The sequence below is a fragment of the Emys orbicularis genome, chromosome 14 (genome assembly GCF_028017835.1).
Source record: "Emys orbicularis isolate rEmyOrb1 chromosome 14, rEmyOrb1.hap1, whole genome shotgun sequence".
In the NCBI taxonomy this organism is placed as follows: domain Eukaryota; kingdom Metazoa; phylum Chordata; order Testudines; family Emydidae; genus Emys; species Emys orbicularis.
The window spans coordinates 37,068,125-37,080,160 of record NC_088696.1 but is presented as its reverse complement, the minus strand read 5'-3'; the positions used below and the strand labels follow the sequence as shown (position 1 = coordinate 37,080,160).

The 12,036-nt window shown below is 50.4% G+C and overlaps 1 protein-coding gene across 1 annotated transcript; it reads right to left on the bottom strand.

Moving 5' to 3' along the window:
* Nucleotides 1-9,370: 9,370 nt before the first annotated feature.
* On the bottom strand, nucleotides 9,371-11,545 carry LOC135888618 (C-C motif chemokine 17-like). The gene is made up of 3 exons (XM_065416345.1): nucleotides 11,479-11,545; nucleotides 10,029-10,143; nucleotides 9,371-9,491 (listed from the first exon to the last, which is right to left on the bottom strand). The coding sequence occupies exons 1-3, from the start codon at nucleotides 11,543-11,545 to the stop codon at nucleotides 9,371-9,373; spliced, it is 303 nt and encodes a 100-aa protein (XP_065272417.1).
* Nucleotides 11,546-12,036: the final 491 nt, after the last annotated feature.

The window sequence follows — 12,036 nt, the reverse complement described above, 5'->3', positions numbered from 1 at the left end:
CCTCTTTCACGCTGTCATAGCAACGTCCAAGGTGACGTGATGGCACCACATGACCGTCCCAGGGCTAGGCCAGCAAGTCTCACAAAACTAAGTGATTGGGCAGCAAAATGGCAAATGAAATTTAATGTGGATAAATGTAAAGTAATGCACATTGGAAAAAATAACCCCAACTATACATACAACATGATGGGGGCTAATTTAGCTACAACGAGTCAGGAAAAAGATCTTGGCGTCATCGTGGATAGTTCTCTAAAGATGTCCACGCAGTGTGCAGAGGCGGTCAAAAAAGCAAACAGGATGTTAGGAATCATTAAAAAGGGGATAGAGAATAAGACTGAGAATATATTATTGCCCTTATATAAATCCATGGTACGCCCACATCTCGAATACTGTGTACAGATGTGGTCTCCTCACCTCAAAAAAGATATTCTAGCACTAGAAAAGGTTCAGAAAAGAGCAACTAAAATGGTTAAGGGTTTAGAGAGGGTCCCATATGAGGAAAGATTAAAGAGGCTAGGACTCTTCAGTTTGGAAAAGAGAAGACTAAGGGGGGACATGATAGAGGTATATAAAATCATGAGTGATGTTGAGAAAGTGGATAAGGAAAAGTTATTTACTTATTCCCATAATACAAGAACTAGGGGTCACCAAATGAAATTAATAGGCAGCAGGTTTAAAACAAATAAAAGAAAGTTCTTCTTCACGCAGCGCACAGTCAACTTGTGGAACTCCTTACCTGAGGAGGTTGTGAAGGCTAGGACTAGAACAATGTTTAAAAGGGGACTGGATAAATTCATGGTGGCTAAGTCCATAAATGGCTATTAGCCAGGATGGGTAAGAATGGTGTCCCTAGCCTCTGTTCGTCAGAGGATGGAGATGGATGGCAGGAGAGAGATCACTTGATCATTGCCTGTTAGGTTCACTCCCTCTGGGGCACCTGGCATTGGCCACTGTTGGTAGACAGATACTGGGCTAGATGGACCTTTGGTCTGACCCAGTACGGCCTTTCTTATGTTTATGTTCACTGTGATGAGTCTTGGCCTCCCTGCACCTCTATGCGATGGCAGCCTGGCTCTCTCCAGCCCATCAAGTCAGGGCCTAATGAGGCTGGGCACTGGGGTCCCAGTCATCCAGAAGGAGAGGCCGAGGCGTGGGGGCAGGTGGCTGTGGGCACAAACCCTGCTTCCCTAAGAGGACACGTGGGCCTGAGTGCTTGCATGTTCGCTCTCCAGTCAGGGATCCTGAGGCCCGCTAGCCCATGCAGTGGGGAAGTTCTTGCCTAGCCCAGCCGGAGTTTCCTCTCTCTCTCTCGCACCTATTTTTACATTTCCTGCAGTCTGCCACAGGAGCTAGATGCAAATCAACCTTTATGCAAATTCACCAATCAAGAAATTCAGTCAGCGATTCCTAGATGAGGAAGGAAAAGCGAAGGGAAGTGAGCACCGGCTGCACCGCGGTCACACGGCTCTACATTTCCCACCTGCACTCCCCTGCTGAAAAGGCCTTTAGTTACGTGCCTAAATATGGACTCTGGAAGCTCCCAGCTATGAAAATGTTGGCCGGTCTTTCCTTGCTTTTTAAGAGCATGGGGTTACAATGCAGCCTTTTGGGGCCTGATTCCCAATTATTCCCACCAATCAGATTCCCACTGCAATTTATTCTCTACTTCCAAGCTCCAGAAGAGGCCGTGGGAAGCAGAACATAATTTAGAGCAGCCATGAGGTTGCTCTAATTGACAGCAAGGACCAGACAGGGCCCTGAAGAGCCAGAGAATAGAGACTGCACAGGTAGCTTAAACCCACCTTCACTTGTCTAACTTCAGCCTCTGCCCCAAGCACAGGAACTGAGGAACTGCGAATCCGACCCTAGGAATCTGCGGGAGCCTTGTACTCCACAGCAGCTTTGAGGGGATGTAACAACTTCTTCAGCCTGGACAACGACCTGGGAAACACTCAGCCCTGGTATAAGCTAGTGCAACTCTACTGGAGACACATCATGTGCTCACTTACAGCCGGGCCGATTGTGGCCGAGGAGCACAAGGCGCCTTGGAGGCTGCTGTTTGCAACCGCAGCAAAACGAATGGTAGGAAATTGCATCATCCCCGTTTTAGCAGCTCAGTGCTGGGAAAGGCTGAAAGAACTGGCTTTGATCAGAAAACCCAGCCAGTGCCTTCCGGCTAAAGTACCAGCTCTTCCGCAAAGTTACCTCCTGAAACCATTCCATGGCTTCCTAGCGCTCGAAATGCCCTGAGCGCAGGAGAGACAGCATGGTAATGTAACACCAACAGACCCCGGTCGGCGGCGGGCGGTATCGAAGCTGGGGCCTCCGGAGCTTAGTGCATGAGCCAAAAGCCATATGGCTCTTGGCTAAGGCTGTAGAGCAGACTCCTAATCTCTCTAAGTGGTCTCGGTGCCACTAGCTGGGACAGAGCACCACACACAGGAGGTGTGTGGGTTACAATAAGGCAACCAGGACAAAAAGGCACCAGGCAAGCAGCCAGTGAGTCTTCCATGTGCCTGCTAAACCCGGCTCATCTCGTTACCAGATTGGTTACTCAGCTCCAATCAGTGACACTTGTGCAAATGCACAGAAGACCATAGGACGGCTGCGCATGTGGCAGGGAGAGCATAGGGGAGCCTGCTGGCCCTTGAGTGCTGGCCATGAGGCCTAAGGAGGAAAAGGCCCAGCTTGATTCTCAGAGCCCAGGCTCCGTTTACAGGCCTGGGAGCTGGGAAACAAACCCGTGTTTTTAATTGTTAACTGAGCACATGTAATAGTGGGTCCCTGAGATGGCAAACATGGACCCTTACAAGAGTATTTTCACAGGTGCCTTTCAGGCTGGAAATGCCCTGCCACCTGGAAAGGGACAAATCCGACTCCAAGGGAGCCCTATTGTTTCAGTAAGAAGTGAAAGTTAACAAGTGACCTGTCAATTCTTAAAGGTCGGGTAGCTTCTCGGTTTCAAATACACTTTGTCAACAGGGCTTAACTAGCTGCCTGTAAACACTCCTGGTCATAAAGCAGATCTGTGGGGACAGGCAGTGAGTGGGAGGCGGCTGGGGCAGAAAGGTGCCTGCAAGTTGGTGGTGAAAGTGAACTAAATACAAGAGAGGCAGTGCCCTTCCCTGCTGTGTATTGACCCAGGGGAATCACGTTCTCGGCAGCTCTGCATTACCTGCGTCTTCTCAGCATGGTCACATGTACAGCCAAGCCGCACAGAGCCCTTTGACAAAGGGCAGTGACTTTGATTTGAGCTGCCGGAGGTTCTGCAGTTTGACATCAGTGGAGGGAAGTGGACGCGCGAGGGCAGCAGAGGGTCACAGATGGGAAGGGGGCTGGTGTCGGCATGTGGGGGGCCAAGGAATGAGAATGGGATGCTATACCTTAGAAGGGCCTGATGTGGGCAGCAGAGGCTCAGGAATGGCAGACTGATTGCTACAGGCCAAAATTAGTGGAAGCAGTCTCTGGGTGTGGGGGCCCATGCTACGACTGTACCATCAGCAGAGCAAATAGTCCTCCTCCCCCCCCCCCCCCCAGTGAGTCCACTGGTTTGCTCCCGCCCCAGGCACCGGACTTCATTTGCTGAGTTGCCGTCCTGTGCTTTCAAAGCAGCGCTGTAAACGCTGTTGGGGTCCACTAGGCATAGCTACCAGGTAACTTGGGAGAGTGGAAGGCCCAGAGCAAAAGAGTTTCATCGACACTTTGGCCTATCTGAACCCCCAAACTCCATCTTGTGAACTCTCACCTACTTCTGTGTTAACTGCTTACATGCTCTGTAGCAGGCTGAAGCAGAAATGTATTGGTCAGCGTTTCTAGCAGATGGCTGCAGTTTCACTCACACTAGCAGAAATAATAAGAGATAAGGAGGAGAGAAAGGAGGGGTAGTTAGTTTGCAGGCATCTAACCCAAGGTCGCGAAGACGGGGAAAGTTTTCTCACAAGCTTATGTAGAGCTTATTGTAACAGTTGTCTGGAAGGGAGGGGTGGGGGAACAGCCAGACAAAGAGATGTATGCAAACAGCTTGGAGTATAAAAGGTAAAAGTTGTTTGTATTTGTTGCACTGGATTTGAGACATGCTGGTCTCCTAGTCCCATTTCAGAGCTCTGAAATAAACTTGGCTTGCTTTCTCCCCTCGGTGTCTTTATTGGTGCTAAGCACACCGCGCGACGGACCTTTGTTGTCCCCTCGAGCCCCAGGTTGGGCAACAACGCTATTGCTCAGGCAACAGAACCAGCAGCTCCTCTGTGGGTGACACGCCCAGAAGTGTACGCTGCATCCTGGCCCTTCTCTGAGATGATACAGGGAGCACAGCCTGGCCCTGAGCCAATCCCAGGGTGTCCTGCTGTTTGCTGCTCTCTGTGAGGAGAGCTCATGAGCAAAATCGCTTGCTCTTCGGTCCCTGCCACCAGCACTCCTGTCTAGTGTGGTCACCGGCCTTTCCACGGAACACAACTGGCCATGGCGTGATCAACTCAGGGCTACTCTGGGGCCTGGGGGGGGTGTGCAAAATGGGAGGGGCATGCAAACATAGCCCTGCCCATTGTGACTTACAAAAGTCTCCCCCGCAACACCCCTGAATGCTTCTGCCATGCTACACTGGGGCCTAGTTTGGATGGCGTGAGGTACTTCAAGCACAGCTCAGTTCCTGAGAGCGGAATACAGCCCATGATCTTTGAATGGCTCAATAAACAACCCAGAGCACTCGGGGGCTGAGAATAAAGCTCCGATCCCCAGACCGATGCTGAGATTTTAATACATAGAATCATAGAAGCAGGGGCGGCTCCAGGCACCAGCGCAGCAAGCGTGTGCCTGGGGCGGCAAGCCACGGGAGGCGGCCTGCCAGTTGCCGTGAGGGCGACAGTCAGGCTGTCTTCGGCGGCATGCCTGAGGGAGGTCCGCCGGTCCTGTGGTTTTGGCGGCAATTCGGCAGCGGGTACACCGAAGGCGCGGGACCGGCAGACCTCCCGCAGGCATGCTGCCAAAGCCTGCCTCACTGCCGTGCTTGGGGCAGCAAAATACATAGAGCTGCCCCCGCATAGAAGATTAGGGTTGGAAGAGACATCAGGAGATCATCTAGTCCAACCCCCTGCTCAAAGCAGGACCAACCCCAACTAAATCATCCCAGCCAGGGCTGACCTTAAAAACCTCTAAGGAAGGAGATTCCACCACGTCCCTAGGTAACCCATTCCAGTGCTTCACTACCCTCCTAGTGAAATAGTGTTTCCTAATATCCAACCTAGACCTCCCCCACTGCAACTTGAGACCATTGCTCCTTGTTCTGTCATCTGCCACCTCTGAGAACAGCCGAGCTCCATCCTCTTTGGAACCCCCCTTCAGGTAGTTGAAGGCTGCTATCAAATCCCCCCTCACTCTTCTCTTCATATATCTCTGTTTGCTGGACTGTAGCACTCCAGGCATCTGTGGGCTGCTTTCCCCTCCATTATCAACTCAGCTCCCTCCTGCATGCTGCCTGCATCCCCCTGGTGAGGCCATCAGGGGCCATTCCCTCTGTGCTACCCACTCCAGCGAGCTTGCTGTACTTATGGGGCTTGGGGAGTCTCTTTTCTCACGTGCATTTTGTCACTCCAAATCCCTTCTAAATGTACTGAGGTTGTGAGAGCAAATGGGGCTGGGGGAGGGACAGGTTTAGCCATGAAGCTGAGGTGGGGGAGGGGTTTCTAACTATGTGGTGCTAATGGGCAGGGCTCTTTCCAGGGAGCTGAGGGGAAGAGGGTCAGCGGCAGGGCCATATCCTCATTCTTAAGCACTTCCTGGAAAGGCTCAATTCCCCCTTTGCCCACAGGATGGCAGCGTGGCCCAAAGAATAGGGCATTGGCCTGGGAGTCAGGGGATTTAGTGCAGGGGTCTCAAACATGTGGCCCGTGGGGTTCTTTCGTGCTGCCCGCCAAGTTCCCCCCCCCACCCGCGCGCCCCCCCCCACCCGACTGCCTACCCCGTGGTGCCACGAGCCCCACACCGCTCCCTGAAGCGGCTGGAACTATGTCCCTGCAGCCCCCGGGGGGGGGGGGGGGAGTAGAGTGCGCTGTGCTCTCGCTTCCAGGCACTGCCCCCCGCAGCTCCCATTGGCCGGGAACGGGGAAACGTGGCCAATGGGAGCTTTGGGGGAGGTACCTGGAGGAGCAAGAACAGCACATGGCGCCATCCCCCATTCCCCCCTCCCTCCACCCCCCCGACTCCGGCTGCTTCCTGGTGCGTAGCAGAGTGGAGCGGGGCTCTAGGTAAGCGGTGCCTAGGTAAGCGCTCTAGGTAAGCGGTGCCGGGCCGGAGCCCACACCGCAACCCCCTGTCCGGAGCCCCCTGCCACATCCCACACCCTCCCGCACCCCAACTCCCTGCCCTGAGCCCCCTGCCACACCCTGCACCCCAACCCCCTGCTGCACCCCTCACCTCTCCTGCACCCCAACTCCCTGCCCTGAGCCCCCTGCCGCACCCAGCACCCCAACCCCCTGCTGCACCCCTCACCCGTCCTGCACCCCAACTCCCTGCCCTGAGCCCCCTGCTGCACCCTGCACCGCTGGATGTGCTAAGCCAAGCCAGGTACCTTAGTACCTTTGATCTGACCAAAGGTTACTGGCAGATCCCTCTGGAGGGAGAGGCACAACAAAAATCAGCTTTTATCACGGACATAGGGCTCTATGAATTCACAGTGTTACCTTTTGGTCTGGTAAATGCGGGTGCCACCTTCCAGAGACTGGTCAACAGAGTGTTAAATGGCTTGCAGCATTATGCTAGGGCATATATAGATGACATTGCTGTATTCAGCAACACCTGGGGTGACCACAAAGAGCACCTGGAAGTCGTGCTATCAAAGCTCAAAGAGGCTGGGCTAACTGTGAAGCCCTCCAAGTGCAAGATAGGGACAGCCAAAGTCCCTTATCTGGGACACTGGGGGAGGGGGGGTAAAATATCCCCCGACCCTCTTAAGGTGGAAACCATCGTAAAATGGCCTGTACCCCAGACTAAAAGGCAAGTCCAATCCTTCATAGGCTTGGCAAACTATTACAGGAGGTTTGTGGTGGGGTTCAGTGGCGTTGTATCCCCAATCACAGACTTATGTAAAAAGCATCAACCTAATGAAGTCATTTGGTCAGAGGCATGCCAGAAAGGCTTCAACAAGGTAAAAGCACTCCTGTCTGCGAAGCCTGTGCTGGCCAGCCCTGACTTCGAAAAGCCTTTTGAGTTGTGTACTGACGCATCAGACACAGGGTTGGGTGCTGTGCTGATGCAGACAGGAGAAGACAGTAAGAAGCATCCCATTGCCTTCCTGAGCAAAAAACTGTCCCCGGCCGAACAGAATTACTCTGTCATAGAGAAGGAATGCTATGCCATTGTGTGGGCCGTCAAACAATTAAGACCTTACCTTTTTAATAGGAGGTTCAGAATTCTAACTGACCATTCACCTTTAGTATGGCTTCACCGAACTAAGGGCACAAACTCCAAACTGCTACGCGGGAGCCTGGTCCTACAGGAGTTTGACATGGAGATTACTCATATTAAAGGAAAGGAGAACTGGGTAGCAGATGCCCTATCCAGAAAAGAGGAACTTTAGGTATACTGCCTCCGCCATGGACAGTGTCCAAGTCTCTGGCAGTAAGTTCAGGGGGAGGGTGTGACAGCGTACCCCATAAGGCTTGATGGGGAGGTGTTTATAAATGTATGTATGATATAACTGGAATATGTTTTGTGCTGCCTGTACCATGTAACATATCTCCGTAAAGGTTATGGTCTACTATATCTATTCATCCTATTTGTACATATATATCATTTTCTACTTGAGGTTAAGAATATGGGCTGTATGCTTGCTTGGTTTCTAAGTAAGCTTTGGGAGGCATTTGGTCAGCTTCTTTAGGGAGGAATTCGCCAGGTTAAGTACCTGATCAGGAAACACTTGGGGAACAATGCATCTTGGAATGCTCCAATCCACATAAGAAGTCTTCCTGGAGACATGCAAGATACCATGTGGACAATGGCTTCGGCATGTAAAAGACTGAGTCATGCAGGGGCATGTGACTTGCCCAGGTGACTCCAGAACTCCATCTTGGAGCTGGACTTTGCATAGGAGGGAGGAGGGGGGTATCCACCCACAAGAGAGAGTCTATTTAAACCCGTGGGAGACCCCTCCATTTGGTCTTGAGCTGGCTAAGGAAGGAGCCTCTCCACCCCCCCAGGATACTTGAAGGGAACTGGAACAAACGACAGTAACTACAGGGGGTGTGAGTGATTGCTGGACCCAGGCTAAAAGGAGATTAGCCTGTAAAAGGGAGCATTCTGGAACTGGCAAGGAACTTATCTGTATTTAGTTTGATTAGACATAGATTTGCGCATTTTATTTTATTTTGCTTGGTGACTTACTTTGTTCTGTCTGTTACTACTTGGAACCCCTTAAATCCTACTGTCTGTATTTAATAAAATCACTTTTTATTTAGTAATTTACTCAGAGTATGTATTAATACCTGGGGGAGCAAACAACTGTGCATATCTCTCTATCAGTGTTATAGAGGGCGAACAATTTATGAGTTTGCCCTGCATAACCTTTATGCAGAGTAAAACGGATTTATTTGGGTTTAGACCCCATTGGGAGTTGGTCATCTGAGTGCTAAAGACAAGCACACTTCTGTGAGCTGTTTTCAGGTAAACTTGCAGCTTTGGGGCAAGTGATTCAGACCCTGGGTCTGTGTTGCAGGTGATTGGAGTGTCTGGCTCAGCAAGACAGGGTGCTGGAGTCCTGAGCTGGCAGGGAAAACAGGAACAGGGGTAGCCTTGGTACATCAGGTGGCAGCTCCCAAGGGGGTTTCTGTGATCCAACCCATCACAGTGGTGGCTTTTTTTTTTTTTTTAATTCCTAGCCCCTGGCCTGCCCCCTACTGGCCTCATTGGCTCTACACGAGTTCAATGAGCTGCAGCACTGCCCCCTACAGCTGGAGCTGGGAGGTCGACAGAAAGGAGCTTCCCCCCCCCGCCCCCCCACTCACTACGAGGCTTCCTGATTGTGGCTCTTTCAATGAATCAGCAAAGTGTAGCCCGACGAGCCGTTAATTCCAACCCGCGAGGAGCAGGAACAATCACAAACGCTTGCAGTGTAGCAATGAAGCTTTATTATATGTGCGTCTGTTACAGCTTGTGGGTGTTCTTGCAAGGACACTTACAGTCTGAAACACAATGTCTTTGGCTGTAGTGCACAGTGTGTCCTTCTGTAAGTGCACAGAGCTCGCTCACTCTCTCAGGACTGAGCTGTCTGTCTGTCAGTGCTGAAACAAGAACAGTCCAGTGAGGTATGTGGAATGAAGACAGGAAATGTGCAGAGACAACCGGAAGCAGTAGGGTCTGGCATGGCTCTGGAGTGGAGTGTTTATCTGTGGTTCTCAGAAAGTGAGGTTTGTTTCCTCTTTGCCTCCAAGACCCTGATTGCCCTCTTCACCCAAGGCTTTGAGGGGTCAGCACAGACCTCGCGGCCAGCAACCGTCTCCAACCTGCAAATGGAAAAGCAAGAGAGCTCATTAAAAAGGGCCACCTTTGTATTTTTATTTGCAAACATCTTGCCCTTCCCTTTCCTTGCATCAGTTTCCCATGCCCTTGTCTGTCTTGTTGATTTAGATTGTAATCTCTTTGGAGCAGGGACTATAATTTATATACGTATCTACAGCACCTGGCACATCGGGGCCCCAATCAAGACTGGGGACTTTACATGCAATGATAATACAAATTATTATTAATAAGTGCTATACCATTCATATACATAGCTCATCCTCTTGAGTCTCGCTAGGCTATTTGTTTCAATAATACCCTGCAGCAAGATTAACGATACTTCTCACTTCTGGAGATTACCCAGTGTTACTCATTTTATAAAGAAAACCGCCCATATACAAGAGTTTAACGGGACCCTGTGGTCTCTGTAACCTGATGTGACAGCTGGCATCTCAGGCTGACACCTTCTCTGGCTTGCCAGTGAGGTGCACTGTAACAGGGTAGGAGGACAATCAGCCCTGGAGGGAATAGTCTCTACTTACACAACAGCTGCTAAGTGACACTCGCGGGGGGTCCAGTAGAAATCCACCAGTTTAGCAAGCTGAATGGCTCCAGTCACGTAATTAAAGCAACATTCCACGGGAGTAGTTGATATGGCTGTGAAAGAGAGAGTTCGTTAATCCCAAAGCCATTGCATTAGAACTGACTGGTATTGGGATTTCTCAGGGGCTCTGTTCTCCCTTTTAGTCACCTCAGAAAAACTCCATTAAAACTGTGAAAAGTGTGTCTGACATTGTCTCCACAGGAGTGGGAATTCCCAAGCTAAGATGCAGTTAAAGTTTAAGAATCTCTGTCCATTTTGGCTACTGTATTGGAGACCTGAATCTGAAAGAACACGTTAAAGTTGATGGCAAAGCTGCGTATGGGAACACACCTGGGCCACCTGGTAGTTCACTGGCATCATTCTGAGACGCACGATGGCTACAATGAATTTCACAGCTACACTGGGTTTGAGCTCAGCTCTGGCCATGGTTCTCCAAAGGGGCTAATGATTTCAGGTGTCTCCAGTTTTGGGTGCACAACTTGAGATGCCTTCACGAGGCTGCTTTTCAGAAAGTGCTGAGCACCCACCATCTGAAAACTAGACCCCTGGAAAATGTCTCCCTTTGTGTACCCAGAACTTCAGACACCCAAACTGACTGGTCACTTTGGAAAATGTGGGTCAGATTCTCCTGATTCGAAACAGCCCAGCCTTTTGCCACTTAAACTAAAGGGAACTCTCCATTAACTGTTAGCCCTATAGGACACATGACACACAGTTGAATAATACTAATTCCATCCTGTAGGGAGCAATGGTACAAATACACAGTAGCCAGTACATTAAAGTAATTAGAAACAAATTTGCTGAAATGTATTATTCTGGCTTTCCCTCCCTTTATTCTCTAGTATTTAAGGACACTTCCATGAAAACAGATTTTTGTTTCCTAAAAGCTTGCTCTCTGCTGCTACATAATCCCCACCTGAAGTCAGAATACTGCGTCTGTCGTGTCACAATTACTTGCCCTGGGAATGATCATAAGGTCACAAGAGGATTATGGCAATCAAATGGGGGGCTAGCGGCAAGAGGAGATGAACCCTTAAACACAGATCCTATTTACATGCAAATCTCATTAATGAAGGAGGAAGGAATAAAATCTTAATGTTATATTCAACCCTGCCATAAGTGGGTGCAATTTCCATTGACTCCACTGAGAGCTGGACCTGCTCAGTTCAGGGCTGAATTATATCTAGTCTACTATTATTCTCTCAGGTGGTTTCTAGAACCCTCCCAAAAACCTCTGCTGCAGGCCACCAGCTCCCTCATTCCAGACACTTGGGGCTAGACCCTTGGCTGATGTAAATCGATATAGCTCCACAGATTTCAATGGAACTACTCCTGCCTACACCAGCTCAGGATCTGGCCTCTGCTCCTGTACCAAGGTTCCTACTTACCTGTTGCATATTGATAAGAAGCCCCCAGGAGGAAGGCGGCCAGGAGAGCTGTCCTCAGGCTGATCATGGTGACTTTGAAGTGGGTTTCCTTCTGGTGTAGAACTGTTCCTTTCTTCCCCAGGAAGCGGTGAAGTTAGAGCTTGGAGGCAAAGGCAGGCAATTTATTCTGTCTTTGCTGCCTTCACAAGCCACGTGTCAGCAGAGTTCAGGAGAAAAACCAACCCGGAAAGTGTGGCCAGTTTCCACAAACTGTGTTTGATTTTAACTCCTGAGAAAGGAAACCCTGAGAACAGCCCTGGAAACCAGAACACATCACTTCTGCATTCTGAGTAAAACAGCCAGTGGTCTGACAGCCTGGCTTCTGATAGCTTTGGCCACCACTTGCAGGGTGACCTCCACACACTCCCAGTCCTGGATTTCCCGCACAGAAAAGTGTATTCTGCACTGCCCAGCCCTTTTTTGGACAGATCAGCTATTTTAGCTCCATCGCCCCTTAAGGAAACCATATCGAGCAGTCTGCTACTTTAACTGGAGTTACCACCCAGCCCAGTTTAACCA